Source organism: Fundulus heteroclitus, chromosome 9 (genome assembly GCF_011125445.2).
Source record: "Fundulus heteroclitus isolate FHET01 chromosome 9, MU-UCD_Fhet_4.1, whole genome shotgun sequence".
NCBI classification, from domain to species: Eukaryota; Metazoa; Chordata; class Actinopteri; order Cyprinodontiformes; family Fundulidae; genus Fundulus; species Fundulus heteroclitus.
The window spans coordinates 6,335,667-6,361,917 of record NC_046369.1 but is presented as its reverse complement, the minus strand read 5'-3'; the positions used below and the strand labels follow the sequence as shown (position 1 = coordinate 6,361,917).

General features: G+C 40.1%; 1 protein-coding gene across 1 annotated transcript in view; it reads right to left on the bottom strand.

Annotated features, from left to right (window-relative positions):
- The window catches only part of cachd1 (cache domain containing 1), a 107,475-nt gene that overhangs the window by 5,651 nt on the left and 75,573 nt on the right, over positions 1-26,251 (bottom strand). Inside the window, exons 6-26 of the mRNA XM_012878071.3 lie at positions 24,665-24,809; positions 24,323-24,539; positions 24,054-24,203; positions 21,022-21,288; positions 19,482-19,631; positions 18,298-18,421; positions 18,036-18,153; positions 16,623-16,791; positions 16,402-16,544; positions 15,500-15,681; positions 14,124-14,234; positions 13,128-13,250; positions 12,583-12,682; positions 10,815-10,931; positions 10,335-10,495; positions 10,017-10,103; positions 7,130-7,246; positions 4,531-4,682; positions 3,934-4,095; positions 2,296-2,373; positions 2,100-2,201 (exon numbers count right to left, since the gene is read on the bottom strand). Of these exons, the coding sequence (XP_012733525.2) occupies positions 2,100-2,201; positions 2,296-2,373; positions 3,934-4,095; positions 4,531-4,682; positions 7,130-7,246; positions 10,017-10,103; positions 10,335-10,495; positions 10,815-10,931; positions 12,583-12,682; positions 13,128-13,250; positions 14,124-14,234; positions 15,500-15,681; positions 16,402-16,544; positions 16,623-16,791; positions 18,036-18,153; positions 18,298-18,421; positions 19,482-19,631; positions 21,022-21,288; positions 24,054-24,203; positions 24,323-24,539; positions 24,665-24,809 (2,975 nt within the window). The remainder of the gene's footprint in view (positions 1-2,099; positions 2,202-2,295; positions 2,374-3,933; positions 4,096-4,530; positions 4,683-7,129; positions 7,247-10,016; positions 10,104-10,334; positions 10,496-10,814; positions 10,932-12,582; positions 12,683-13,127; positions 13,251-14,123; positions 14,235-15,499; positions 15,682-16,401; positions 16,545-16,622; positions 16,792-18,035; positions 18,154-18,297; positions 18,422-19,481; positions 19,632-21,021; positions 21,289-24,053; positions 24,204-24,322; positions 24,540-24,664; positions 24,810-26,251) is intronic.

Genomic DNA, 26,251 nt, shown 5'->3' with positions numbered 1-26,251 from the left:
TTTAAAATTCTGTAGTTATACTCATTTTTACAGAATACTTGGAGGTTTGGAGAACTGTGGGGCCACTAACTTGGTTAAAAACAAGAATCTGTCAGAGTGCTGCCCCAAATAAATGTAGTTAGAACAAAAGGTTTTGCACATTTCTAAGCGTGTGATTATGCTGCTGTAATAAAAGCTTGATTTATTATATGGCTTTCTATGCAGACTTACCAGTGGTGCTAATAGGTGTGGAGTGCACTGCATGCAGAAAAGGTACAAAGCGTACAACTAGAGATTGTTTTAACACATTTGTTCTGTTTCCCCATCTGTGGTGCTACATTCAGCAAAAAAAAAAAAAAAAAAAGCTCGCACATTCTGATTTTGTTTCATTTTAGCCCACTCTCTTCTCTTCATGTTCACCCTTGTTCTCCGTCAAACATCAGTTATGCAACAAGTAGCAGAGATCCTCGTTGCCAGGAAGTGGAATGATGCCACATGTGTGGGTGGCAGAGAGCCTGTGTGGGTGAAAGTGTTCGTCCGCAGCAAGTGTCAGACTTAGAAAAATCTTAAAAACGTGAACCTGAGCCAGTCAGCTCAGGCTGTAGACAGGAGAAAAAAAATTGCGGTTAATGTAAAGAATAAAAGGAGAACTCAGTCGCTGCCGCACAACCGGGAGCGAAAGGAGGATGTGAGACTGGTCTGATCAACTGACGCCCATTTATTTAGTTTTATGCTCCATGAAGCACTGAAAATGGAAGGTTTCCTGTTGTCTACGTGTCACAGTAGCCGCAGCGCCTGCAAAGGAGCGTTCATTAGGCTTGAACCTTTTCACTTTGGATGTTTGTGTAAGGGGACGGCATAAGGTGAATTGATTACTATAGGGTGAAAGGCAAATTATGCATGGTTTAAAAACATCTATAAAAAAATAAAGGTTTAGAAGCTTTAACTTTTGTTCATTCTTGTTTGCAAAACAGCTCAAGCAGCTCAATTTGTAAGCATATATTTCTTAGGACATGTCACAGACTCAGAGTTGCACTCAGAACTGGACTTTGGGCCCTAATTGTAGCTCTGGCCGTTTGTTGAAGTTTGTAAGACTGGATCTTGAAACTCCGCCACAGTTTTAAATCTTTTGGAGCCTCTATGGGGTTTTCCAGTATTACCCATTATTAAGCGTTTAGAGCCACTCGTCTTCCCATTAACCCAGATCCGCTTCCCTGTCCCTGCTGAATAAAAGCCTCACCCCAGCATGATGCTACCACCACCATGCTTCACAATGACAATGGCAAGGTTGATATGTTCTGCCACTAGTTTTGCAAATATTACATTTGCACGATACTCAGCGTTTATTTAAATTCGGCCTTCAAGATACCGTTTGCTCAGTAAGGATCTTTAAAAAACATCTGGGGGCTTCACAGTCATAGTAATGTTAAAAATGAAAAGTTGAACTCTATTGAATTCTGAAGCCAACTGGTGACCTGGATTTTATTTAGGGAATCAAACTAAAGGGAAGGGGGGGGGAGGGGTTCAACAACTTTCAGATTTTTTTTAAATGCAAACCTAAAATTCATGAATGCTTTTTTTTTGTTTACCACTTTACAGTACAGATAAAATCCCAGTAGAAGTCAATGAATGTGTAGTTAGTGTCTTTAAGCTGTCAGGGAACCGTCAGCTATTAACTGTTTTCCACAAAGTTAGAACATTAGATGAATTAAAATACGGTAGAAAAATATCTATTTTTTATCCATTTTATTCAGAGGCAAAAAAAGGTTTTTAGGAAATAATGGGATGGGAGGAATTCAGGTTAAGCATTTTTTTACTGAAACAACAAGAACTAAAACATGGATGTCTGCTTTTCATACCATTCACCATTTATGTATTTAAATAATCAAACTAAGAGTTAAAACACAGACTTTGTACATGCAGCAACAAACTACTCGTAAAACTAATCTGCAAACAGACCTAGTGCCTCCCTGCATGTGTTTCAGCGTGTGGGATATCAACTGTAAATAAATCTGTTGTGGCATCTTATGGCTGGTCAGACGTACGCCGCGTGGTTAAGCTGATGAAAACGGAGCTGCGTTTGCAGGTGTGCAGGTGCATGTGTGAATCAGGCGCCTTACCATGGTCGCTCTCGGTCCCCGACCGGCCCCAGTACCTCCGTCTCCGTTCAGGACTGTGGGTGTGTCGCTCAATGACTGCCGCTATGAATCTGGTGTTACTGACTGAAAGTTAAGACAGCACACAGGTCAGCAAGGCGCCAGACAGAAAAGTTATCAAACAGCAGGAGAGAAACATGCAGGGAAGCGCCACACTTACTGATTCCTCTGTCCTCGTGACTGTCTTCGTCCCTCTCGTCCCGCTCGTTGTCAAGGTTGGACATTCTCACTGACATTTCTGCAGGTAAAGGAGAGAGAAACGACCGAAATGAGAACAAACCCTCTTGTTCCACTATGTTGAAATGACAGAATCAACAAGTTACACCTGAAATGTTAAAACCAAGGACAGAAATGCCAAACGTGCCTTGTCTTATGGATCATCCGGGCCAGTTAAAGAAGAATAAAATTTCCTAGTTTACCCGGTCAAAAAGGGTTTCTCTGTTTGTCAGGATCTCTTTTGGAGACGCACTAGTTACAGAACAGAGGAGACCTTATGGTGTGTCATCTGCAGTATGATGAACTTTTGATTTCAACACAGCTTTTGTGTTATACTTTTGCTTTTCCTGAACTTCTGCCATGGAAACACCACAGAAATGCAAAGATTTTTAGCTGTTTGAATTGTTCAAAAGTCGGCCACCTGTCCACAAGGTAATAATAACAATAGCAAAGATCACAACAGCTATAAAGTATGCTGAACTACACCGTACTTGCCAGGGCCAGGAATTATGCCTTTTTTTATTTTCATCTCATGATATATTACGAAATCTCACATTTATCCAAGCAAATCTACACGAAAGAGAAAATAATGGGCAACAAACAAAATGCTTCGATGCTGGTTTGCATATAAATTAAGTGATTAAGAAGCAAGTTGGAGCTACTGATGACTGAGTGTGAGCACCTGTTTAAAAGTAGAACATTTAGCAGTTTGCTGGTGATGATTCCCATATTATCATTAAAGTATTTCAGAATGTGTAGCATTTTTCTTTCTTAGCCGTGTCACACAACGCCTCTGCATTTTTAGGCATCCTGCCCCTGGATCCTTTCACATTTTGTCCGGTTACACAAGCAAATGTATTTTATTAGGACTTTATGTCAGTGACCAAAACAAACATGAGCACCATTCTAAAAGGGAGATTAAAACAAGGTTTTCAACATGTTTGACAAAAGAAAAACAGAAAAAAAAATGTTGTGTGCATTTGTTCACTGCAAAAACGGACCTAAAAATAAGTAAAATGTTCTTAAAATTTGTATTTTTGTCCTAGATTTGAGCAGGTAAATAAGATGATATGCCAATAGAATGAGTATTTTGACCCCTAAAATAAGATAATTAGACATCCTGCACTTGAAATAAGATGATGGAGATGAGTTGTTCCTATTTTAAGTGCGTAAGACTTATTTCATTGGTAGATCATCTTATTTACGTGCTTAAATCTAGGACAGATACACTCATTTGAAGAAAATGTTACTTATTTTTAGTTTCGTTTTTGCAGTGTTTTAAGCGCCCCTCCTCTCCCCACAGTTAGATACTTTGAAGAACCATATTAACGCACAATTATAGCAGTAAGGTTTCTGAGTTATGTCTTTATAAACTGTGGGTATTGTTGCACTACTTAATGTTAATCTACCAAATGGGATCTGTCCATTGAAACTTGTGGTTGTTACTCACTTAAATGTTCAGAATACTTTTATAAGGCTCTGTAATGCTGTTTGTGGTATCACCCCTCAGTTGCTGTTGCCTTTATCTTCAAATAAATAATACACAACCTGTCTAAACACACAGACCCGGCTCCACGCTCACCCTGTGCAGCCAGCGGTGACATGTGCTGGTGTGAGCGTCTGTGGATCTGATGTCTGTAGGCGTACACCGCCAGCACCAGCACCATGATGCATCCCATGATGCCCCCAGCGACCGGACCCACGGGGGCGCTCTTGATCATGTTCAAAGATGCCACTTCCTCATCTGCAAAGGAAGCGAAGTGAACGATGAAGGAGGAGAAGTATACGAGGCAGGGAATCGTTAAAAAAGCTCACAAGAGGGTTCGAGAGCCTGAAGAGGAAACGACATCGAATCGTTTGTGCTTAGATCCGAACCCCTGCTGTGCTGCTCGTACATTTTTAGACTTTATTTTTATTCTGGTAATAGTGTGAAAAATATTTTACGCAAGGTGGACAGCCAAAGCTGTTGAGAAAATACCAAAGAAACAAAACAGTTTTAGGCAAAAAGGATAATTGTCTATAAATGAACTGAGCTGCAAGCTGAAGCATATTTTAAACAAAGTTTGCAAAGCAAAGTTTGTTTTTCATTGTATTGCTATTAGTTGTGCATTTATTCTTAATGTGCTTAAAAAAAAAGATACTTTTATTTGATTAACCTTGATTAACCTTATTAACTCACCGAGAAGACCCAGACCGTCGGCGTACGGACTCTTGGCGCCGACGATGCCCCCAAAACACTCCTTCTGCAGCGCGCAGTATGGCTTGTCCAGGTGGGTCTTACCGTCGCTGTCCACCATGCACCACTCACAGTCCAACACCCCGAAACAGTCGCTGGAACACAGACCAGACCAGGAATAGCAGCATGAAGGAGTTAGCTCATGTTGCTAACACGTGGATGTGGTATATTTGGTTGTTTTTTTAATTACTGAATGCTATTAACAGGCAGTAGTGTCAGTTCCACTACAGGACTTCATACCAACATTTAAATTCACACGTTTACATACACTGCCCATCTACAAGAATGTCCTATTATTTTGGCTTTAATGATTTATTTTAACCTTTTTTCTCTCTTTTTTTTTTTTAAAGCCTCATAATACGACATACAGCTGCAGTGATTGGGGAGAAAAGGGTTAGGCTTAGATTAATTGGGAGCAATAGATTACATTTATTTATAGTGGATTTATAGTGGTCAATATTATACTTACAGGCTCCACACCTAGTCCCACTAATAGCTGGATAAATGTTTGCACCTTGAACAGATCCTTTTTTGTAGCCATTAAGCTTCTTGTATAACTCTGGTTGGATATTTGCCAACTATCCTTGGCAGAACTGGTAAATATTTATTTAAATTGCGAGGATACCTAGGCTCAACACCATCATAAAAGCTGCTCTAACACCAGCAATACAGTCCAGAGCAGGGACAATTTAAGACTGAGCAGTTTAAAGGGGACATGTCATAAAAAATCCACCTTTCTTAGCCCTAAATACATTTTTGATGTACTTTGAGTCTCCAGGAGTGGAGAAAAGGTAAATGCAGTCTCACCAGGTGCTGTGTAGATATTAAGTTCTGTTTGTGTCACGTTTTTCAATCCGTTCAGTTTTCTCTATTACGTTTTTAGAAACAGTTATGTCACAGTCCTGGACTTTTGGCTAACCAATTTCACGCAGCCACTATTTTTATTTTCCGCTGTGACTTTGTACTGTAAGCTCTGCCACCTGCGTGATGTGCCTCTGCTGCATTTAAGGAGACCGCAACAAAACGAGTTGCTCTCAGACGTGTTTTCATCCACTGGTCTGTGGTGAATTAGCGAGGCAACATAAAGCATAACATTGTCATATGTTGACGTTTCACTGCAAAAACCAGGAAGTAAAGGTTGCAAATTAGCATGGACCACAGATCAGTAAAGGAGCGAAATTTTAACTAATTTAATGCTATTTTTTTTTCATGAAAGAGATTAAAAAATGCTTGAGTCTCTTCCTTGGTCCACATGTACCTGTTGTTGCTTCCAGACCTGTTTATCGGCGTTATGGGAACCATTTATGAAGACGCCGGCGGCAGAAACAGCAGATCAGTCATGTGAGGTAAATGTTTGCTACGTCAGAACTTATTCAACAAATGCGTTTCCATCTAATCTTTAGCGCATTTACTTTTTTTCAAAAATATTAAAAACCACCTCAAGCAAGTGTAAAAAACGTTTTTGAGAAATTTAGTAAGTTGATTTGAATTTGCCGTTTCCATTTACCTTTTCTAATGCCATACGTCAAAATTCGCATAAAAACGTCGACGGAAACACGACTAATGAAGAGCAATGAAAATCAAAGCATTGCCGTTTCACTTTATATGGACCACAACTCAATGATTTAAATGTGAAAAGGAAGAACCTAAAAGCATTATATATCCCCTTTAAGATGCAGGACCAAGAAAGAAGAGCCTCCTCCATAACCATTGAATAGCGTCACTATTTGGACACTCATCTTTGTAAAAGTCAAGATTTTATTAACTGCTAAGCACGGTGAAGGGAGGATGATTGGCTCAGATCAGCTGCTGTTGGTTAGGCTTTTGGAAGACATAATGATCCCTTTACCTCACTCTGTTACACTTTCCCACTGTATTCTGTATCATTTGTTATTAACGTTACGTTCTGTCTGCTTTTTTCTCGGCGTAGTAGCTACATCTGGCCTGGTTTTGTGTTTAGCTGTAACACCGTCCTGGAGGGGTTTGGTAGTTAAGCAACAGCTGCCAACAACTTTGTGTTGTTTTTCTATAGATGATGGTCGAGCACATCTTTCTCAGCTGATGGCCGCCTCCAGAACAGAGTCACAGCGAAACAGATCGCCAGATGTACCTACTGTGAAGAGAAAACCTGAGACAGAACAGAGTTAACATTTGAAATAACAGCAGATAATGCAAAATTGAAGAGTAGTAGAAAAAATAGTCAGATAAAAAGGGTCTGTATGTCGTCCAGCAGCCTAAACCAATAGCAGCATAACTACAGTGATACATAATTAACGTATTAAACCAACATGATTGGGGGGTGGATGTTTATATTGAACCCTGTGCAGATTGGGGAAAATTGCTACTAAATTCAGGCTTGTGTCTTTTTTTAAATTAATAAATCACTGAATTGGTATGCTATATAACTACAAAAGACAACTGAAAGCGTGCTACTCATGCTCTTGATGAAACTTCTGAGCCTTTATGAACTGCAGGTGCTGGTGATGTACCTCTAAACTTTTGAAATACATGCATATTAAAAATGTGCAGTGAGCGTGTGCACCTGCTGGTGTATCTCTGGCTGCAGCGGGTGTTGATGCACTGCGGCAAAGTGTCGTGCAGGCCGGGATCAATCACACTGAAGCTGACCGGCTCTTGATGCACCTCGCAGCTGGGGTTCCTGTACAGCAAACCAACATGTTGAAGAGGGACGTACAAAAATGGGCACTTGTCTTGGTCACAATAAAACTTAAAACAAAAATGTGTGTGTGTGTGTGTGTGTGTGCAGAACAGCTTTTCAAATCCAAGCATGAAATATGATTATATGCAACAAAGGCAAATTACTAGAGGGAAACAACATTGTCATGTGAGGTCTGTTAAGAAACTGACATTGAAATTGCTGATTACATAAAGCAGGGATCTGAAACATTGGCATGCTGTCATAGACAGCTGACGGCTGATGAAAGGAGGTGGGTGAAACAACAGCAATGATAGACAGATGCGGAGTGGCAGACGCAAGGACAAAAAAAATAGTAAGGCAGTGAGATAAAGAGAGTGGAAGGTGAGGAAACCCACAGAAACATACATAAATACAGTGCACTTCATATGTAATGTAAATAATAATTAAACTTTTCTCAAGGGATGTAAGAACCCCACTTATAGATGGATAAAGGTTCAGTCTAAAAGCAGAGTTATGTTAATCAGTGACGTCTGAATAATATGGGCTGTACATACTAGGGCCGGATGATAAAAACCGGCAAAATAAAAAGTTCAATAGAATAACAGTTTTCCTTCCTTTTGCATTCTAGCCATGTAGGTTAATATTACAGTCATTACATCCTCCCAACCAATCACAAACGCAGAACCAGGAATGCTCCGCCCCCTTCAAAGAGTTCAGAGAGCAGTGTGTTCTTTTTTACTTTTTTAAAAACTTGCAGGTTTGGTAAAAAGTTGGTTCGATAAAGGGTTGAGTTTCTATGTTTGTGTGTTCTGTATCTAAGAATAGGTCATTAAGCAACAGCATAATATGTTCAGGACTGAACTTAAAATATATGTTTTTTATATGTATTTTATGTTTTTTAATTTTTTGGATGATTATCAGTATCAAACAATATCATTTCTACTTCATCGATAAGCTTTTTTTCTATATCGCCCAGCCCTAGTATATAGTTGCGTGTGTATGACTATCTTTAATGGATTTATTGGAACTGCTGTTTTCAGAGTGTGGGGTGATCGTAAAACAAATAACTTCAGGTGTGAATTTATTAAACAATATCTCTAATCCATGCAGGATTATATTTACACAGACATGCCCAAACATACACACACATCCCCGTTAATACTGGGTTAAATATCTGTTACCAAGTTGCATCTCAGCTACATGTTTCTTATAAGCATCAACAAGCTTCTGCCGTCACTGTAACTATACTTCTTGGTTAGTTTCCTTGCACAGACCAGGCTTTTAAGCATAGTGCCTAAACACAACAAGGTCGAGCTCAGGAGCAGCTCACTGTTAGACACTATATCCATGCTGAAAGCGTTTTACACCAAACCGTCACCATCAAAGCAGCATGTTCAGGATGAGGAGGAAGAACTAAAGGACTATCAAAGCTCAAGGCTGCCACTAACTGGATGATGCACGAACAGCAGTGTGATTGTCCACAGAGAACAACCACTGAGATTAACACAGAATGAAAAGGAGCTGGGCAGAAAAGAAGCTCCTATAACTACACTTTCAAGCTCAACTAAGATTTATACCTGTACGGATAAGGAGAATGCTTTCTGCAGAAAGGTTTTAAGGTCAGCAAAGACAAAGACTGCATATAATGGGCACAGAAGCAAGAAGTAGGCAACTGGAGTCAATGTGAAGTGCTCAATTCTAAGAAATATATACCCAACTGTGAAGCATGGTGGTGGCAGCAAGGCTACAAGGGTTATTGGTGGATTGCCCAAAGTGGGTGGAATACTGAACAAGGAGGTCTGATTCTAAATGAATCATACTTCAGATCAACAGGTAAATGATTCAAACGTAGGCTACGTTCACACTGCAGGTCTAGATGCTTAATTCCGATTTTCTGCTGAAATCATTCTTTTTTTTTTTTTTAATAGAGGTGGCCGTTCATACTACTATTAAATGTGACCTTCATCAGACTTCTGTCTGAACGGTTCAAGACCGCAAAGTGACCCGCAGATAACAGAAGGAGTCGCATATGGGCTGCATTTCCCTGCAGTATGATCGTAGCCTTGCACCTGGATGTTGTAACAAGACAATGACTCCAAACACAAATTTAACAGCTGAGGCTTTGATGCTAAACTCACTGTGTGCTAATATCCTGCCAGAATATTATTCCACTTGCTTTTTGACGGTGAATGAAAGTGTCTGGTCAACATGCTACTTCCTACAGAACGTTTCCTCAAAAGATTTTAAGCCTGTCTGTAAATATGACCTTTTGTCGTTAGTCTAGAACAATTTCAGATTTAAAGTGGACTCTATCACTAGCAAAATGAACTGTTTAAATCACATTATTATATGAACGAAGACAAAAAAGAAGTATTGTTGATCTGCATTAGATTTTAAATCCTTTCTGCTGGGGCTTTGATTCCAGGCTTCCTACAGAAGAAGAAGCTCAGAGTAGCATTACTTATTGCATCTTTGAAAGGGTTTTTGTGTTATTTTACAGAGAAATGTAAAACCTTCCTGTTGCCAGACTGAGATAATTAGAGCTCCTCTAATGAGCCATCCCAATGCTTTATGCAGTTCTCCCACTGTCCTCCACGGTAATTGCACTCTCTTCTGGACTTCCACTACTCAAACAGCTCTGCATTTTTTCAAGCTGTTTGTTCATCATTTTAACTCCCCTAAATTACTCTCATCAACTTTGTAGCCATTCAAGGAACAAAATTGCGTTTTCACCCATAGCAGAACGAGTTGCTTCATTTGTGCTACTGACCTGTTTTCAGCATTGGTGAGGTTGCCTGTACACTCGTTGACCTCCAGAGGGCACTCACACGGACACTCGCACTCATTCTGCTCCATCCTGCACAAGTAGACCAATCAGTTAGTTAAAAAGTAAAGGAAACAGGTTGTCATACTTTAGAGTTTAAACATCACCGATTTATCACCTGCCTAAGAACCATTTTGCAGTTTTGCATAAGCTATAAAAACCCTGACCATGCCTCAACCTAACAGAAAGACACAATCTTGGTGTTCGTTCGTTCTCCTTCGGTTTTCTATCAGCAAGCTGAAAACATGCAACGTGTGCAATCACCTGTGGCAGTTGAGACAGAGGCGGTCCACCGTGCTGCAGGCGCAGAAAGCCAGCGAGTCACACGTCTCATTGACGATGCCAGCGAAGGCATTGGTGCCGGGGATCCTAGTGAGGCGGTACTTGGAGCAATGGCTGCCGTGGACGAGGTTGGTGAGGTCTCCCTGAGCGAGTAAAGATTAAGGAGGTCAACATGCATCAACCAAACAGGTGAACATTTATGTCTTAATATGCATTGTATGATTTATAATTCAGGTTAATGATTTAAATCACATCAGAACATAATTAAAAAAAAAAGAGGAAATATGGCTTAAGCTTGTTGGTTATATAATAGTAAAATTGGACTAAATAAAGACATTTTAACTGTAAAGCTAGAGAAGAAATGAAAGTACCGTGTGGCACCAGAAGATGGCAGTGTGACACCACAACATCGCTTATTTTACACCTCTCATTCCTTCTCTGGTGCATTTGTTTCAGACTTACCAGTATACTGGTGTTGAACTTGTAGAAGCGCTGCACTGTGCGGTCACTGAAGCTGTTGCAAAGGTTTTTCTTGACAAAGTTGGGGTGATTCAGGATGTCATTGGCCACAAGAGGCTCCTAAAATAGACCACAAACATACCCAAAAAAGGAAAGATTATAATTTATAATTACAAATAAATTATTTCTTGCAAAATAAAACAGTTTTAAAAAAGCAAAGGCAGTTTATTCACATAACAGTTGATTAGGATTTCATACCTTTTTACTTATTTTTTTCTGATTTAATACGCATGGGGGGGATTTTGTAGAAAACAGAACATATGGGACTGCCTGAAGAAACCGCTTTCACTACAATTAAAATAATAAAGTGGTTCTAACTACCTAAAATAAAATTTACAAAGCTATTTTGTTCTACAGTAAATAAATATACAGACTTTGCAAGGGAGATATTTTGGTATGACTTGATTTTGCCCTGATAAGCATCTTTACCTAAATGTATCACTCTACAAATAGTAAACCCATAATATTGAAAATATTAAATATAAATACATCATAATCTGCCTTTCCATTGCTTTTGAAAGTAGTCAAGTAAAAGTAAATTTCACTACAAAGACGTTTTGCAGCCATAGTTCTTTAAAAATTAGGAATACTAAATGTAGATGTCTCTTAAAAATAGGAATACCAAATACGGATAATGTGGCAACTGGGTTTGAAATGACACGTGGAGAAATGTTGTTTTCTTTGTTAAATACATTTTTTTTTTACCAGAATTATCTTGAATGGATGTGTTGCGGCTCATTGGCAAAAACAGAAAGTAAGGAGTGAGGCTTTTTGTTTCAAAGATTATCTATGCAGGAATCATGGGTGCGGTAGGACAGACAACTCAAGCAAGGGAGTGAACAGCCAGACCACCTGGGTGACCTCAGATGATTTCTTAAGTTCAAAGCCATCCAGGGTAGAACATTCTGTCTTTTAAATTTATTCTTATTATTTCATGGTCCTCTGTCAGTGCAGAGCTCTGTGGTTCACCTTAAAACAATAAGCACTCTCGCTTAACTAACTACAGACGAATTAACAGAGTTTTGAAGTAAAGCTTAACCTTCAAGAGTAAAACAAGGACTTGACGTGTAGAAAAGTGAAAGTTATGTGGTGGATATTAATCGTTGTCAAGGAAGAAAGCACACTACTCATTTTACTACTGCATGACACACTAATATAGAGTTGGCTATTTTGGTGACACAGCTGTTGCATTATTTTATTATTTTAATCACACGTGGTGATTTATAGCCAGGCTCAGGTAACAACAGAACTTCTAAATCTCTATAAGGTGCCGGTTTGCTAGATCTCCAAGCGACTGCTCTCAGACAACAGCCCTCCTCACTTTGTCTTTCACACTTTAAGCTTACAATAATTATTGTACTTTGAGTGAAATATAGAAATGTAAAGTCTGAAAACAATTTACAAGAAGTTAAAACTATATATGTCCTTTAAGTCATTTTAACAAGGCATTCTAATCATTATAATTTACACTGACATGATTTTTAACCCCGTATCAAAGTTTTAAGTGATGAAACAACGGCCACACTGGTAGTCATGTTCTTATTCCGTTTGATCTGAAAGGTAACATTCGGATTTACCCAGAATGGGTTGCGAGTGTTGAAAAAGGAGGAAAAACAAAGAATTTTTAAATAAATATCCCCCTCTCGTTTCCTCCTATTCTGGGACTCCAATCCTGATTGAGCCTCACTTTGCTTATCTCTGAATCCTTTACCTTGTGTGTGATGTGCTGCTGTTCTGCAGGGGCGTGACCTTTGGGATCAATGAGGGTTGGGTGAGCAACAAGGTATCCTCTGTCCTCCATTATGAAGCACCTGCATTGCAGAACAAATATCAGTAACAACTTCAAACAGCGCTTGAGAATTATAACAGCCTTCTTTTAACGGGACGTTTAGGCTCCATTCTACTTCTGCCTGTCCCTTAAAGATTTAGCCATATGCAGCTTCTTCCTGCTGCAACTCACTTACAAACTAAAGCCGTTTTACATGGCTGAACCCCCACATCCCCCCCAAAAAAAGAACTAGGTGGGGATGAGGAATCAAAAGAATAGATGGATAAAGTTATAGGGTACTGATGCAGATCTCCCACAGAAGAGTCCTGATAATCAGCTTATTTCTTCATCCTTCATTCTGCTGTCTTCTCTGTCTCTGAGCAACTTTTGTCCTTGCCCGGTCAAACATGAATGTTGTAAGCTTGCATAGATTTCCAGGGGGGATCGAGGGGGAAGAAAGGGGAATTAAAAATCTACCCTCTTCCTACCTTAACTTATGTCCTCTGTCCTGGTTGCAGATGGGCAACAGATCCAACAGGACCTTATAGAAGTACCGAAGAGTGAAGTCTATACCCATGACTGCAACCGCATAACCAGGGGCCATCTGAGAGCTGCAGACAGAGCAGAAAGACGGAGAAAAATGAGTCAGAAGGGAGGAAAGAACAACAACAAACGCTGGGAAAATGAAAATTCTGTGAGGTTTCCCATAAGTAGTCCAAAATTTATACAGATCCTTGTTAAACAAAGCAAAAATAAAACAGTTAAAAGCCAGGTTATTTTGAAATCTGTCTCAAACAAACATACTGTTTGTTACACTCACTGAACAATCCATCTACCAAACATAAACCCTCCCTTATCATACACCCTTAAACTGGTTGTTTGTTTATAGTCAGAATACTGGAAGGGGCTCTGATAAACAGTTTGGATTGTGGTGCTGTAAGCAACCCGGTGGCCATAATGCTCTGTTGTATTTTAGGCTCACTGACATAGAAATAAACATTTAAATCTATGCCCGGGACTCTAGATGTTTTTTTTTTTTCCCCCAATCTCTTTTGCACTAACAAGCCAAGAAATTTACCATCTGTCTTCTTTTTTTTTCTTCCAGGACTGAATCTTATAGCACTACACTGATTTGCCTGAGGGCACTTTGGAAGAGCAGACTTGAAGATAATTATGACAGAACACGGACTATTTCACTCGCTGAAAACCAATGAAAGACTCTATGGTATCTTTTGGCTTGTGTCAAATTATTTCCTGTTCTCAGAGACAGTTCATTTCCACTGAAATGACCCCCAGGAAAGAAGGCTTGCTGCTCACAATGTCTGTCCTCACAACAGTGGTTCTGTTGAGCAGTATCCAAGAAGGCTTAAATCTGATTGCCAATAATTAAATGCTTAATGTGACCGCTTTTAATCTAGAGGAAACAGACCAGACAGAACGCCACTACTTACACTACTTTTAAACTGTAACCATTTATTTCTGACCTGGAGGCATGAATGGTGTGGCTGATGGTGACGACGTAACCTGCCCCGCCGACATCCAGGTAGGGGCCGGTGAAGGTGATGAGGCCAGGGTTAGCCACAGCGTGCTGGTACCTGTACAACACAGTCAGAGGGTTTCCCCATCAAGTCCATTTCTGTCTTAGCCCAAACAAACAGGAGCAAGTTGGAATAATCAATGAAAACCTTATTTAGCTCAGTTGAAAATTCAAAAAGTCAGACCCTTAACTAGATTCTTACAGATAGTTATTTTAAAACTTGGTTTCTAATAATTGTGGCTTAGAGCTAGTGAAAATCAGAAATCCATTTTTTTCTAAAGATTTTATTATTACATAAGACCAATTAAAAAACAGGAACTTTACAGAAATGTTCATCAATGTGAAAAGACACAGAGGAGACCAGCCTGTGCCACAGCTCTTGCCTCCAGCTCGTCTATCTTGAATAGACTTTGCCTTTAAGTCCTCTTAATTTATCAGTTTGTGCTGGTTTTTCATTCATTATTTTTAGAAATTAGAAGCAAGCATTTTTATACAAGTAACACTAAAAGCTATGCTACACAAATACTGGGTTCAGGCCATTGTTTTTATTACAGCTTGAGCGAGACGCTAACGCTAGTAGCTTAGCTCGCTAGCATGCTCTGTGCCAGGAACCTTTCACATGATGTTCACTTTAAGTTTTGCTACATTTAATTTGCAACAAAGGTCAGAACTCTGATATGAGAATCATGTTACAATTAAGTTGAACATAGTGTAGTTAAAAGTTATGAATGTCTTTGGATTTGCAAATGTTTGTCAGGCTAGTGTTTCCAGTACAACCTGAGGACATATTTCTCTATTTTATGCATCTATAAATGGGTACAATACCACAAACAAACATTAAAGATGTAATGGAATAAATCAGAACATCTGTAATATTAGGATAGAAATCTATTAAATTTAATTTACTTAAAGTTAAATGGATGGTTAAATAGGCTACAGTTAAATGGGATAAATATTTATATATATTTTTTTTGGGCACTGTACGTTTCAATCCTCTACAGTTGTGAACTGTGAGACTGAGATTAGGCTTGGAAAGCCACATGAGTACATGTGGTTACTGTTCAGAAAAACATAAATTAGCTCTAAAGTAAGAAGAAAAATGTTTCACTTTTTACTCAGTGATGTAACGGCTAATTTGAATTCAAGAATTTCACTGGAATAACATTACCAGACTGAACTCATAAAAATCACATGCTTCTTCGTCTTTAACAGGCGCAAACTCCAAAGCTATTCAGGATTACCCTTTGCTGCCCTAAAACAAAAATCCAAACACCTTCAATGTCGTCTTGCACCCCTCTTCAAACCCACCAGAGTAAAGCTCACCATTGTCTGCGGGTCGGGTCGAAAGCTTTGTCCATCAGCGATCCTGGGTAAATCCGGAGTACCCCGCTGGGCGTTGCTATGTAACGCCGCACAATGTAGCAGTTGAGGCTACTCATTTCCATTAGTGTCATCCACTCATCCGTAACATGACTGGTCGCCATAACCTCGTTCCTGACAGAGGACTGTGGAGGGGAAAGGAAGGAGGGATGAAAGATGAGAGAAAGGATGAGGAGAAACAGCAGGGGTTGAAAAAAAAAGCTGGATAGATTTAGTGTTTTTGACTTGAATGTAAGTTCTGAAAACTTTTTTTTTTTTTTTTTTTGCAGGATTTGCTTTGAGAACAGAATGACTAAATGTTTCTCCTTTAAGAAAAAGAGGTGTTAAAAAAAGAGAGTCCAATCTATGAAGTGGCATTTAGAAGGAGTAAGTCTGACTGATTAATCCTAAAGCCTGGAACCATTCTGAGACAAACCTCCAAGTTTGAAAGGGGTGATGAGGTCACTGGAGGGGGTCTTAAAGACTAGCCTGGGAATCTGTACCAGGACTCTGCTTTGGAGTTCCAACTCCCCCCAGGAGAGGAATGCACACAGAATGCCAAAACCTGTGTGGGGGTTTAGCCCCTTCTTCTTAAAGCTGCAGGACATCTTTACAACCTCTGAGATTTTAACTGCAATATCTCATGGTGGAAAAAAAAACAAAACTATAAAGCACCGTCTCCCACAAAATAACTCATTAGATTAGGATGAAATTAATCTGTTTGTAAGGTTCATACAGTCAGGAAGATATGTAAACAGGTATCCAGTCCGCCCTTAGGGCAGGGAGTGTACCATGCGTTTAAGTAAACCAATTAACTCTTTACGTGTGCGTGCCTGCAGTCATGTGTGTTTTCAAAGCTTGAGTACCTTGAGGCCTGGGTTGGCAATAAGCCTGGTGTTATCACTGAGGTAGGCCGTGTAGTGCTCCACCATCCGCTTTGTCTCAGGCTGACTGAGATGCTCGTAAGGAGAGGAGAAACTACCGGCCGACAGCATCACTGTGGGGGATTCTGGGAAGCAGACGGACAGCAGAGTTAGACGGAGTAAGTTTAATGCTAAAGGTCTGGTGAATTTGGAGTTCTTCTTACCGACAGTGGCAAGCTGCTTGAAGTGCAGGCAGGAACTGGGCTGACCCAACAGGTCCAAGCGATGGTACAGCAGCTTAGAGCTGGGGGCTGTGTTCAGGTTCTTCAGCTGCTTCACTGGGATCTCTGGCTGCACGTACACGATGCACAGGATAAACGACGTGTCCTGGACCTAATCCAAAGAAAGAGGAGAGCTTATAAGATGCTTCCTGGATATTCTTTTCTGTTAAGAAGTCCAGTTAAATGCAGTACATTTATTCTCCTTTGTATGTCTGTGCTTTCAAATCTCTTAATGAAGAACAAATACTTCAAAATAAGTTCTATACCCTTGGCTTTTGGTTGAATAATAGATCATGTGCAACGAGATCCAGTAATGCAACTTCAAAAACATGTGCCAAACAACAGAAAATGGGGAGAAAAAATAAATAAATCACACTTTGACATTAACGTCTTGATGTTTATGGTCCAGATTCTTATCTGAAAAACTACCTGCACAGACAGATCATTTTGCAAGTCATGATTTCCTGAGTCCTTAACACACATTCGTTTTGAAAATTCAATACTTCTCCATGCTCGGAGTTCCTTATTTACCCACCTGCTTCTATAACACCTAAATATTTAAAGAAAAACAAACATCTATCTGCCTGGGTTCTATTATCTGTTTGCTGCACAAATCAAAAAACACAAAGCTGAAGTTGGCTTCTGATTCAGCAATAAGAAAAAAGGCAAATTTACAGGTTTTTTGGGTTGTTTTTTTCTTCCTTTTCTTTTTTACATCTAAACCAATTTAAATCACCTGTTTTTCTTTACAGTGGAAGCCATCTCTTCAAATAAATCCGTGTTTCAATCAACCTAGATATTATTTACACTGCAAAAAGGGCCAACCTGTGTGGGAAGCAAAACTCTTCTCAAATTATATTGTTCTAGGCCAGGTTAGTGATGTCCTGGCTCTGGAAAGCCCATTAAAGAACGTGCAATGCTGCCAAACTCATGTCAAACAACTTGTTTGAATAAAATAATCTAAACGTCGGATGGCATTTAAAAGGAAGCGAAAGCGGCATGCTGAAATTAAAGGTGATTTTTCTCCTCTTGCCAAAAAGCCTACATGTCAGCAAGCAGAAAGACTCAAAGTGGCGTGACGATGACGATGTGTCGGTTCTGTTATTTGCTCCAAGCAGAGAACACTTCAGGGCTTCTGAAGCAAACAGATTCACACAGTTTCTGGGTGTGGGGGCTTAATGTTGTTGTTTTTTTAACACTAACTAAATTAAGAGGGTGAAGTATGAGGACATAAATCTTGGCGGGGCTTAAGAACGCAGTAAAGTGATGATAGCATGCTTTAAAAGGAGGTAAACATGAATAAATGTGTTGCGCGTTTCCAGTGGTTATTGCTCCACAGACCAACAAAACACCTACCAGTTTCCAGGCATAGCTGACATTGTAAGCATCTTTGCTGTTGTCCCTGAGCCGGTTTGTGTGCCAGGAAAGGGACGAATTGACGGGCACAGCGATTACCTGGCTGCCTAAAGGTAGGCTGCAAAAAACAGAACACTGAATCAAAAAAGGTTTGTTCAAAATGTGACCCAAAATCTTCTCACCTGTACGACCCTGCCTGGAGGAATTTAAGTTACAGCTCTATTTTTTTTATTTCCTACAACAGTTCTTCATCCGCTCTCACCTGAGGATGTTCTGTCGGACAGCAGGGAATCCCGGGATGTTCTCATAGTGGATAATATCCGTGTGCAGGGGCGGCTCCGTCATCAGGTAGGGTCTGGTCAGTGAAGGGTGCATCAGGGTGTAACCTTGGCAGATCAAACCAAGTTTGAACACAGGAAGGCAGAACAAAGGACTGCATAATTGCTACTGTATATTCTAAGTATTTTATCATCATAAGTATCATGAAACAGGATATGTAAATGTTTGCAAATCAGCAAAAACATCTCTAGCCAGTGCATCTGAAAGAAGAGTCACAAAAAATGTTTCACATTAGTAAGGAAGAAGGCTTTTTGGAAAACAGATAAAAGTCCTTATGTTGCTTGTTTTTAATGTTAATGATATTTAACTTGTTGCCTTCAATTTACAGCTTTGCTTTCAAAGCATATCAGCAATCAAATTACCAGTTCAGGAATGTTTAATTACAGTGAAATAGTGGTTAAAATCACTAACTTTCATCCTTTTTCAACGCCATCTTAGAAAAAAAACATCATATTTGTTATTTATTACCAAAAACATTTCAGTCCAGCTAAGTTTTAGTCGTGATGCGGGTCTAAACCTGTAAAATCTAATCCGATTTAAAATGCTTGAGGAGAGATCTGTGACCCAAATGGTCTTTTTAATGACAGAAGTCCAGAGCGTTGTCTGTCAGCAGAATCGCTGCCTAACAGCAAGTGGCTGTACTCAAATGAGTCAGTTGGTACAGGGAATGAAGCACCCTTATAGACACGTTGGTACTTTCAACATTAATTGAACACGTGCTTTAGCTATAATTGGGAGTTACAGCACTAATAATGTTGATGCAGTAGCAAGCAACAGTTTAACGCCATATTAATACCCAAATGAATTAAAAACAAACAAAGACACAGAAAGGTGTGTAAATCTGGAAAGATTTAAATAAAAGCCGCTCCTCTCCAACACACGTTCTCATTATTTACGCCGTAGAAAATGTTTTGCCTCAATTGTTTCTCTTTTAGCATTTTAACCAACTCAACCATCAGTGCAAGCCAATAAAAACCGTACTAACATTCAGCTTCTCTGCAGAGATGCTTTAAAGCATGCAGTATTTGGATTGAAGCGAGATCTGGGTCGGCTCAACGTCCTGTATGGATCAGACATGGTTTCCCTGTAAGCGGCTACATGTCTAACCTTTGTTGTCAATGAGAAATGTGTAAGAAGCCAGCGAGTCTTGGTAGTAGGTGACATCTTCCAGGATGTACGCCAGGTTCACATCCACCCCGACCACACCCAGCAGCAGGTTAGCGAAGTAACAGGGCCGGCTCACGGTCATGATGAAACCTGGAGAAGACGCAACAGGTACGTTAGGCAGCCGGTCCTTCTTCAAAATTAACAAAACATTGTTCCTCTAACTTCATTTCTCCTACTATAACCACATCTGAAAATGACCATGCCTGACAAAGTACATCCTCCCATGGTTAACTTATTTCTGGAAAAAAGATGATAAATGGTGTGAACTTCGAGCACATTTATGCATAGAAGAAATAAATCTGATGTGATGAAATAAATGGTTATAACAACATTTCCAGAGCAATAATTGATACATCTACAAATTCCTATTAAGTGAAGCATTGCTTTATTTATACTTGTTTTATAAGTTGATCAGAAGAGAAGTCCAGAGGATTTTAATGGGTAATTCATGACATCTTGTTTCCCTTACTTATGTGCCACAGAGGCCCATTTTCCATATTCACTCTTCACATGGGAAAATAAGAGAATATGTCACTCTAGTCAGACAGATGTCTGGTGATTTTCACACATTACAAAATGACTGGAAAACATGGCTACTTCCATGCACGAAAAGCAATTAAAAAGTTTCAAACAGCAGGAACTGTGAAAACCAAGGCTGTTAATATCACTGCTGGGGAGCTGCAGTAGTTTTTTCTCAGTTATGTTTCTATAGTAAAACTTTTTTTTTTTACATTGTTGTAATTTTACATTTCTTTCTGAATGTTCCAACACTTTTGGGGGTTATTGTAAATGAAATGTAACATTATTTGGCAGTAAAGTAAAAAAAAGGCAATGTTTTCAAAACTGCATTCACAAAGAAAACAAAAAACAAAAAAACAAAAAAACTCGTTAATAATCAGCCAAATCCATCTTTGTGTGGACCAAGTTTGGTCTGACTGTATCTGACTACGAGGTAAAACTTAATTCAATTTCAGCTTAATTTCTGATCAACCTTGCTTTGCACTGTTTATTCAAATAAAAAAACATCCATTGTTAAATTTAGCCAACACAGACACTTAATGTGGGGATACACTAAACAGTTGGCCAATAATTCAAACTAAGCTAATTTTCCCTTGATCTATTTGAACTGATGATTGGCAGGTCAAATACAAACAAAATTCAATCACTTTCATGTTCAGTCAATGCATTCACACTAAAAACTTATACAATTCTGGGCTAATAAACAGCGAGATTATACTGTTTATGGCCAGATAATGGAAGATTTGCTTTTGTGCATAAGATAATCAATTAATCCCCTCATTTTACATCAGATTTAAATATCCTGCTTCTCTCAGGGAACCAGTTGCACTTTTCAGGGTTTGTTCATTTAGTTCTTGAGTTAAATATAAAAAGAGAATCAACACTTTGAATTTGTCTCAGTGTGTGTTGCAGTTCTGATGGTGGAGTTTTCCTTTGTCCCTGTCTGGTCCACAGCACTCACCATCTCCCATGGGGTCAGTGTAGGGCAGGCTGAAGCGCACCAGGTCGATCATTCGGTTGGGCAGGTTGATGTAGAAGCGTCCCACCGACGTCTCCAGGTTGCTCAGCTGGTTCAGCACCATCATGCTGCCCTTCACCACCGGCATCGTGGCCGCTGATCCAGGCGAGGAGCGCTCCCGCTCAAACGCTCGGTCGACGCCGTACTTCACAGAGTTCTGCTCGGCGAGGTCCCTCAGGAAGGCCAGCTCCTTCAAGCCTGTGACCCCCTCTACAAAAGGAGGAGTGGATAAGAAACTAAGTGAGAACAAGATCGAACATCTTAAACAGTCTTGGGGCTGTTGGCTTGACTACATCCCCATTAAACTGGGCAAACGTTTAAACGAAATTGACTTAAAACAGATGACTGAAAGCGTCTCCCAAAAACATCCATACCTGTTAAACTTTTTAACACCTCCCAGGTAACAACCACAAACCTTTTATGTATTTTATTTTAGGTGATCAACAAACACAAAGAAGAACAAATAATAAAGCAGAAGGAAAACAATACATTGTTTAACATTTTTTCAAAATAACATTCTTTAATACGGGACCACCATCCGTATTCAGCCGCCTTAGCTCTGATGCCTCTAAATAAAATATAGAGAAACCTGTTGGCTTCGGATATTAAATAATTATTATTATTTTTTCCCTTCCCTTTTTTTCAGATATTATATTAGCAAATAATGCCCCCTGTGTGTAATCTCATCCCAAATACAGCTGTTCTGTTAAGTTCTCAGAGCTTTCTTAGAGAACTTTGGTGAACAAAGAGAAACCACGTAGACCAAGGAACAGTGCAGATGGGTCAGAGGTAAAGTTTTAGAAAGGTTTACGGAGCGTATTAATTAAAGAAGCAGCCACACGGTTTGTGGTAACTCTGGAGGAGCTGCAGAGATCCATAATTCTGTTGAGTGTATATGTATACATATTATTTATATATATATATTGCCCTCTGTGGTTCGTCACAATTCATGTAGCGCACACAGCAAACGTGCAGGAGAAGGTGCTCTGGTCACTCAAATCAAACTTTTAAACATACATAACACAATTCGATAAATTTCACCCCAGTAACACACGGTGACAAAAAAAGAAATGCTGATTCTGACTGTGCTGCAAAAATTCCCTGAACACCAGGTTCACTGTGAAACTCGATGGTGGTGGTAGCAGCATGCTGTAGGGATCCACAACTGAACACTAAGCCAGACTTTTCCTTTGTAACTGTGCTAAACAGTTTAAAGGCCACGTATCATTTTCCATGCATCATTTGTGTTGGTGTCTCACATAAAACGTTACAGTTTACGGCTGTGTTGAGGGAAAATGGGAATTGCTACTGCTGAAAGGCATCTTATATGAACTTCTCTGACTCGTTTCTGCATCGGAAATTTCTTTTGAAACATTCAGGCCCAGACTTGATAAGCTTGACCTGAAGCGTTCCTCAAGCTCCTTCCAAGCATCCGCCATGCTGAGACCATGGCAAAAAATAAATAACTCTGTCAATTCTTTTACATATACATCCAAAACAGACAAAGCGACGCAACATTTTTTTTCACTTTATCTTTCCAGCCAGGCATCACAAGGTCATTCGCAGGATGGATGGATGACAAGCCCCCACAGCTGTCACCTGGAACATTTGGCATCCTACGACCCGTTGGGAAAGACGGAGCGGAGCATCTGCCAGCATCCAATCACTGAACGGATTACAGCAGGATCCCTTTCTAATGCCGGGGCTCTGCGCGCTTGATCAACACGCTGGACCGCATACTGGAGGCCATGTCGCCACGGGCGGCGGCGTCAAACAGACTCCAGGAGGAAATTCTGCTGACAGCTCACACGTCAGGTTGAGCAGAAACACCTCCAGGTCTCGTTTGCAGGGGTTGTGACGCATCCCTATTCTCCCAAAACATTTGATCTTAAGGGGGGAAAAATTTCCTTTTTTTTTGTATCTACAAATTATTAATGCATCCCGCCGTGTCTTCAACAAAAAACAGAAGATGGTGTTTTTTGCAACCTGTCAAACAAACAAACAAACACACAAACACACAGACAGAACTGTGCGCTGTAGTACCAGTGAGACTGCTGATCTCCTTCAACAATCAGCACTTCATATTTGGCAAGAGATGCAGCGGAAAAGACCCCCCCCCCTTCCCCCCCCAACCCACCCACAAGCCGAGCCTTTCAGCATCGTGCAACAGCATCAGCAAAGACACAAATGTTTTTTTGAATATGCAATGCTAATACACCAAGAGAACGAGAGATTTCTGCATCCTTTTCATCATCTCTCTTTAAAGAGCCAAGGTCCTCTGTCAGTCACACGCGTCCAGGCAGCAGCGCGTCCCTTTGAAGTCCCGCTCTCCCCCTTCCCTTAGATGTACCTCATTTCCATTCTCCGATGCAAAAATGATTTGTATTAATGGTGGCCTAATGCATGCACAGAAGGGGCGGGTTGCTGCGCCCTGCGGAGGGAAGTGGGAATTAGAGGAGGCAGATGGAAAGACAAAGACACTGAAAAAGGGAAAAAAAGAAAAAAGAAGAAGAAGAATACAGGCCTCAGACCAACACATGGATAAACAAGAAGCTTTCAAATGTTTCAGAACACCTTTATAACCTCCTGTCTTCTCTTGAGAACGAATATGTAGTGATGGGGAATCATAAATAAACAAAAATAGAGATTTTTTCAACACCAAAGCTGTAAACTTATTACAACGTTAAGAAAACGTTCCACATAGCGGACTAAATTTCACAGCTAAAACACATTTCTCTTCAAACGAAGCCGATAACTGATGTAAGAGCACTCCGGATTGTTGAAATGCGACAAACAGCTTTGGGGCAAACCGTGTCCTGTGATAAAACTTTTTTCTTTTCTTTTTTTTTGGAGGCGGATGGAGTCACAAAATGAATGCAACCATTGTGAGCTTTGCTAACCTGCAACAGAATATGGGCGTGTTTGGTCATTCACAAACTGCCGGCAGAAAGAAGTACAGCCTGCGGTCCACCCACCGTTCATCAGAGCGTAAGTGAGGATCATGACGGAGTTGTTGAGGTGTCGGTTCTCCTCTCGAACCACGCTGAGCGTCGCTCTCTTCTCCGGCTCAGACGACTCCCGAGACGTAACACCAGATGAGAGGTAGATGATGACCATATCTGTAGCTAATGGATGACAGGAAGCACTTATTACATCAGACTAAATAATAAGACGACTCAGAGAATCTCATGTAAAGAAAATAAAAATAAAAAAGCGGGAGCCGTAACGCTTCCTCTGGTCTTACTGGTGCTCTGCTTGCTGAGACTGCTGGTGTTGCGGAGCAGCTGGAAAGCTTTCTGGAAACCGGCAGCATGTTGGGTGGCTGCGTTGGAGGCCTTGATGTTGGCGAGGAAGGTGCTCATCTTCCTCTTAGTCTCGCTGGTGGCCGGAGACAGCAGACTCTTATAGCACTGGTCCAGAGAGCAGGAGCGAACGGTCTCTGCCACAGACAGGATGGAGATCTGGAGACGGACAAGGAGGGTTTCAAGTTTCACTCAAAAGGCATCAACTTCCGGCTCTGTCAAAGCAACGTAGAAATCACTGTTTCCTAATCGGACAGAGAAGCGTTTGATATCATTTTACAAACCTTATCGTGTTCGTCGACGGAGTTAAGGATCACGAGTGCGGAGTCGCGGGCGATCTGAAGCTGCGAGTCCGTTATGGACGCTCCGTGGTCAACCATCACCACAATGTGTTTAGACTGCGGACGCACGGCAGAGACGTACACAGGTCTGCAAAGAAACAGAGTGTGACACCTACAGTCAAGTCCACCAAGTACCAATGTTTTTCATTACAAGTTTAAAATCCTAAATCTTTCTAGACTTAACATTTCATTAGCCATTTTTCCAATCTGAACACAAACCAAGGTAAATTGCTATTTTTGCAGTTTGGGGTTTAGGGTCAGTCCACTCCAAGCATGAAAATCTCTCTCTTTTCCCTATGAAGCCACCATTTCCGACTGGGAAAATGCTAAAAGAGAAAATGCTTAGCGTCCATTTAAATCAAAAAGGTATCTGCAGGATAATACTTCCAAACCATTCATGCTTCGTATTTTCTTTGTAGGTGCTGGTACTGCAGACCATGATGTTGAGGTTTTGGTTAAGTTTTATAACCTCCGACTTCGGTTTTGGGTCACTTTTGCCCTGCGACAATAAATACGTTCACTAAAGGAGTCCGTTTAGGTTCAGTTTACAATGTCTTTTTTTTTTCCTGTTTGATCCATCTAAGAAAAAGAAAATCCTAAACTTTTAAAATTCCCAAAAAGAGTGTTTGTCAAAACACTTATGCTCTGAGAAAAGAACCCAACAACAAAGAAAACAAAACAGGGAATAAAGTAGCAGAGTTTTGTTCATGTCTTGGAACATTGCTGTGAACCAAGATGTCCTAAACAGGGATATTTAAATATACGGGTGCTCATCAAATCAGATTCCTCTTTAAGTGGCTAATTTATGTCAACGGATCAAAAGTAAATGGTTAATGTAAATGTACATTTATTAATCTGGGTGACATATTGCAAACCTGTATTTTTGCTTATTTTGACAATTTTGGCTCGCAGCATATGAGAAATGCAGTCTGCACCTCAGAAATTAGAAAGTGACCTACAGCCAGTAAGATTAATGCCTTTCAATCCAGAAATGTCCGGTTAAGGCCAACACAGTCATGGATAGGACTGCTGCCATGACAATTGTTCAGCAGATGGTTACTAAAAGTCTCCATTAGGAGGATGAGCCACAAAAAGTCATTGCTAAAGAAGCTAGCTGCTTACAGAGTGAAGTAACTAAGCATGATAATGGAAAATGCGTGTCAGAAAAAGGTAAACAAACAGCGGTGTAACCACAGGCTTAAAGGGACTGGGGAAATTTTACAAGATGTGGACTGTGGCTTCATTCAGTGTGGATCCTATAAACTGTAGCGATAAGAGACTGTATTTTATAGCATAAGAAAAAAATACTTTAGAGTGAAAAATAGCACACTTCTATGAACAAGATTCATAGAGATGTGAAACTGAGCAGGATAATAAAAAATGCTCATCTTTATGTATATTACAGACTACAAGAAATTGTGTCTGTAATATAAAAAAAACAGCAGATATGTTTAACATTTATAGAGTTTATAGGGCGCAGTGATGGTTAGAACGTCCAACAGCTCCTGGGAGGAATGACCTGCAATAACG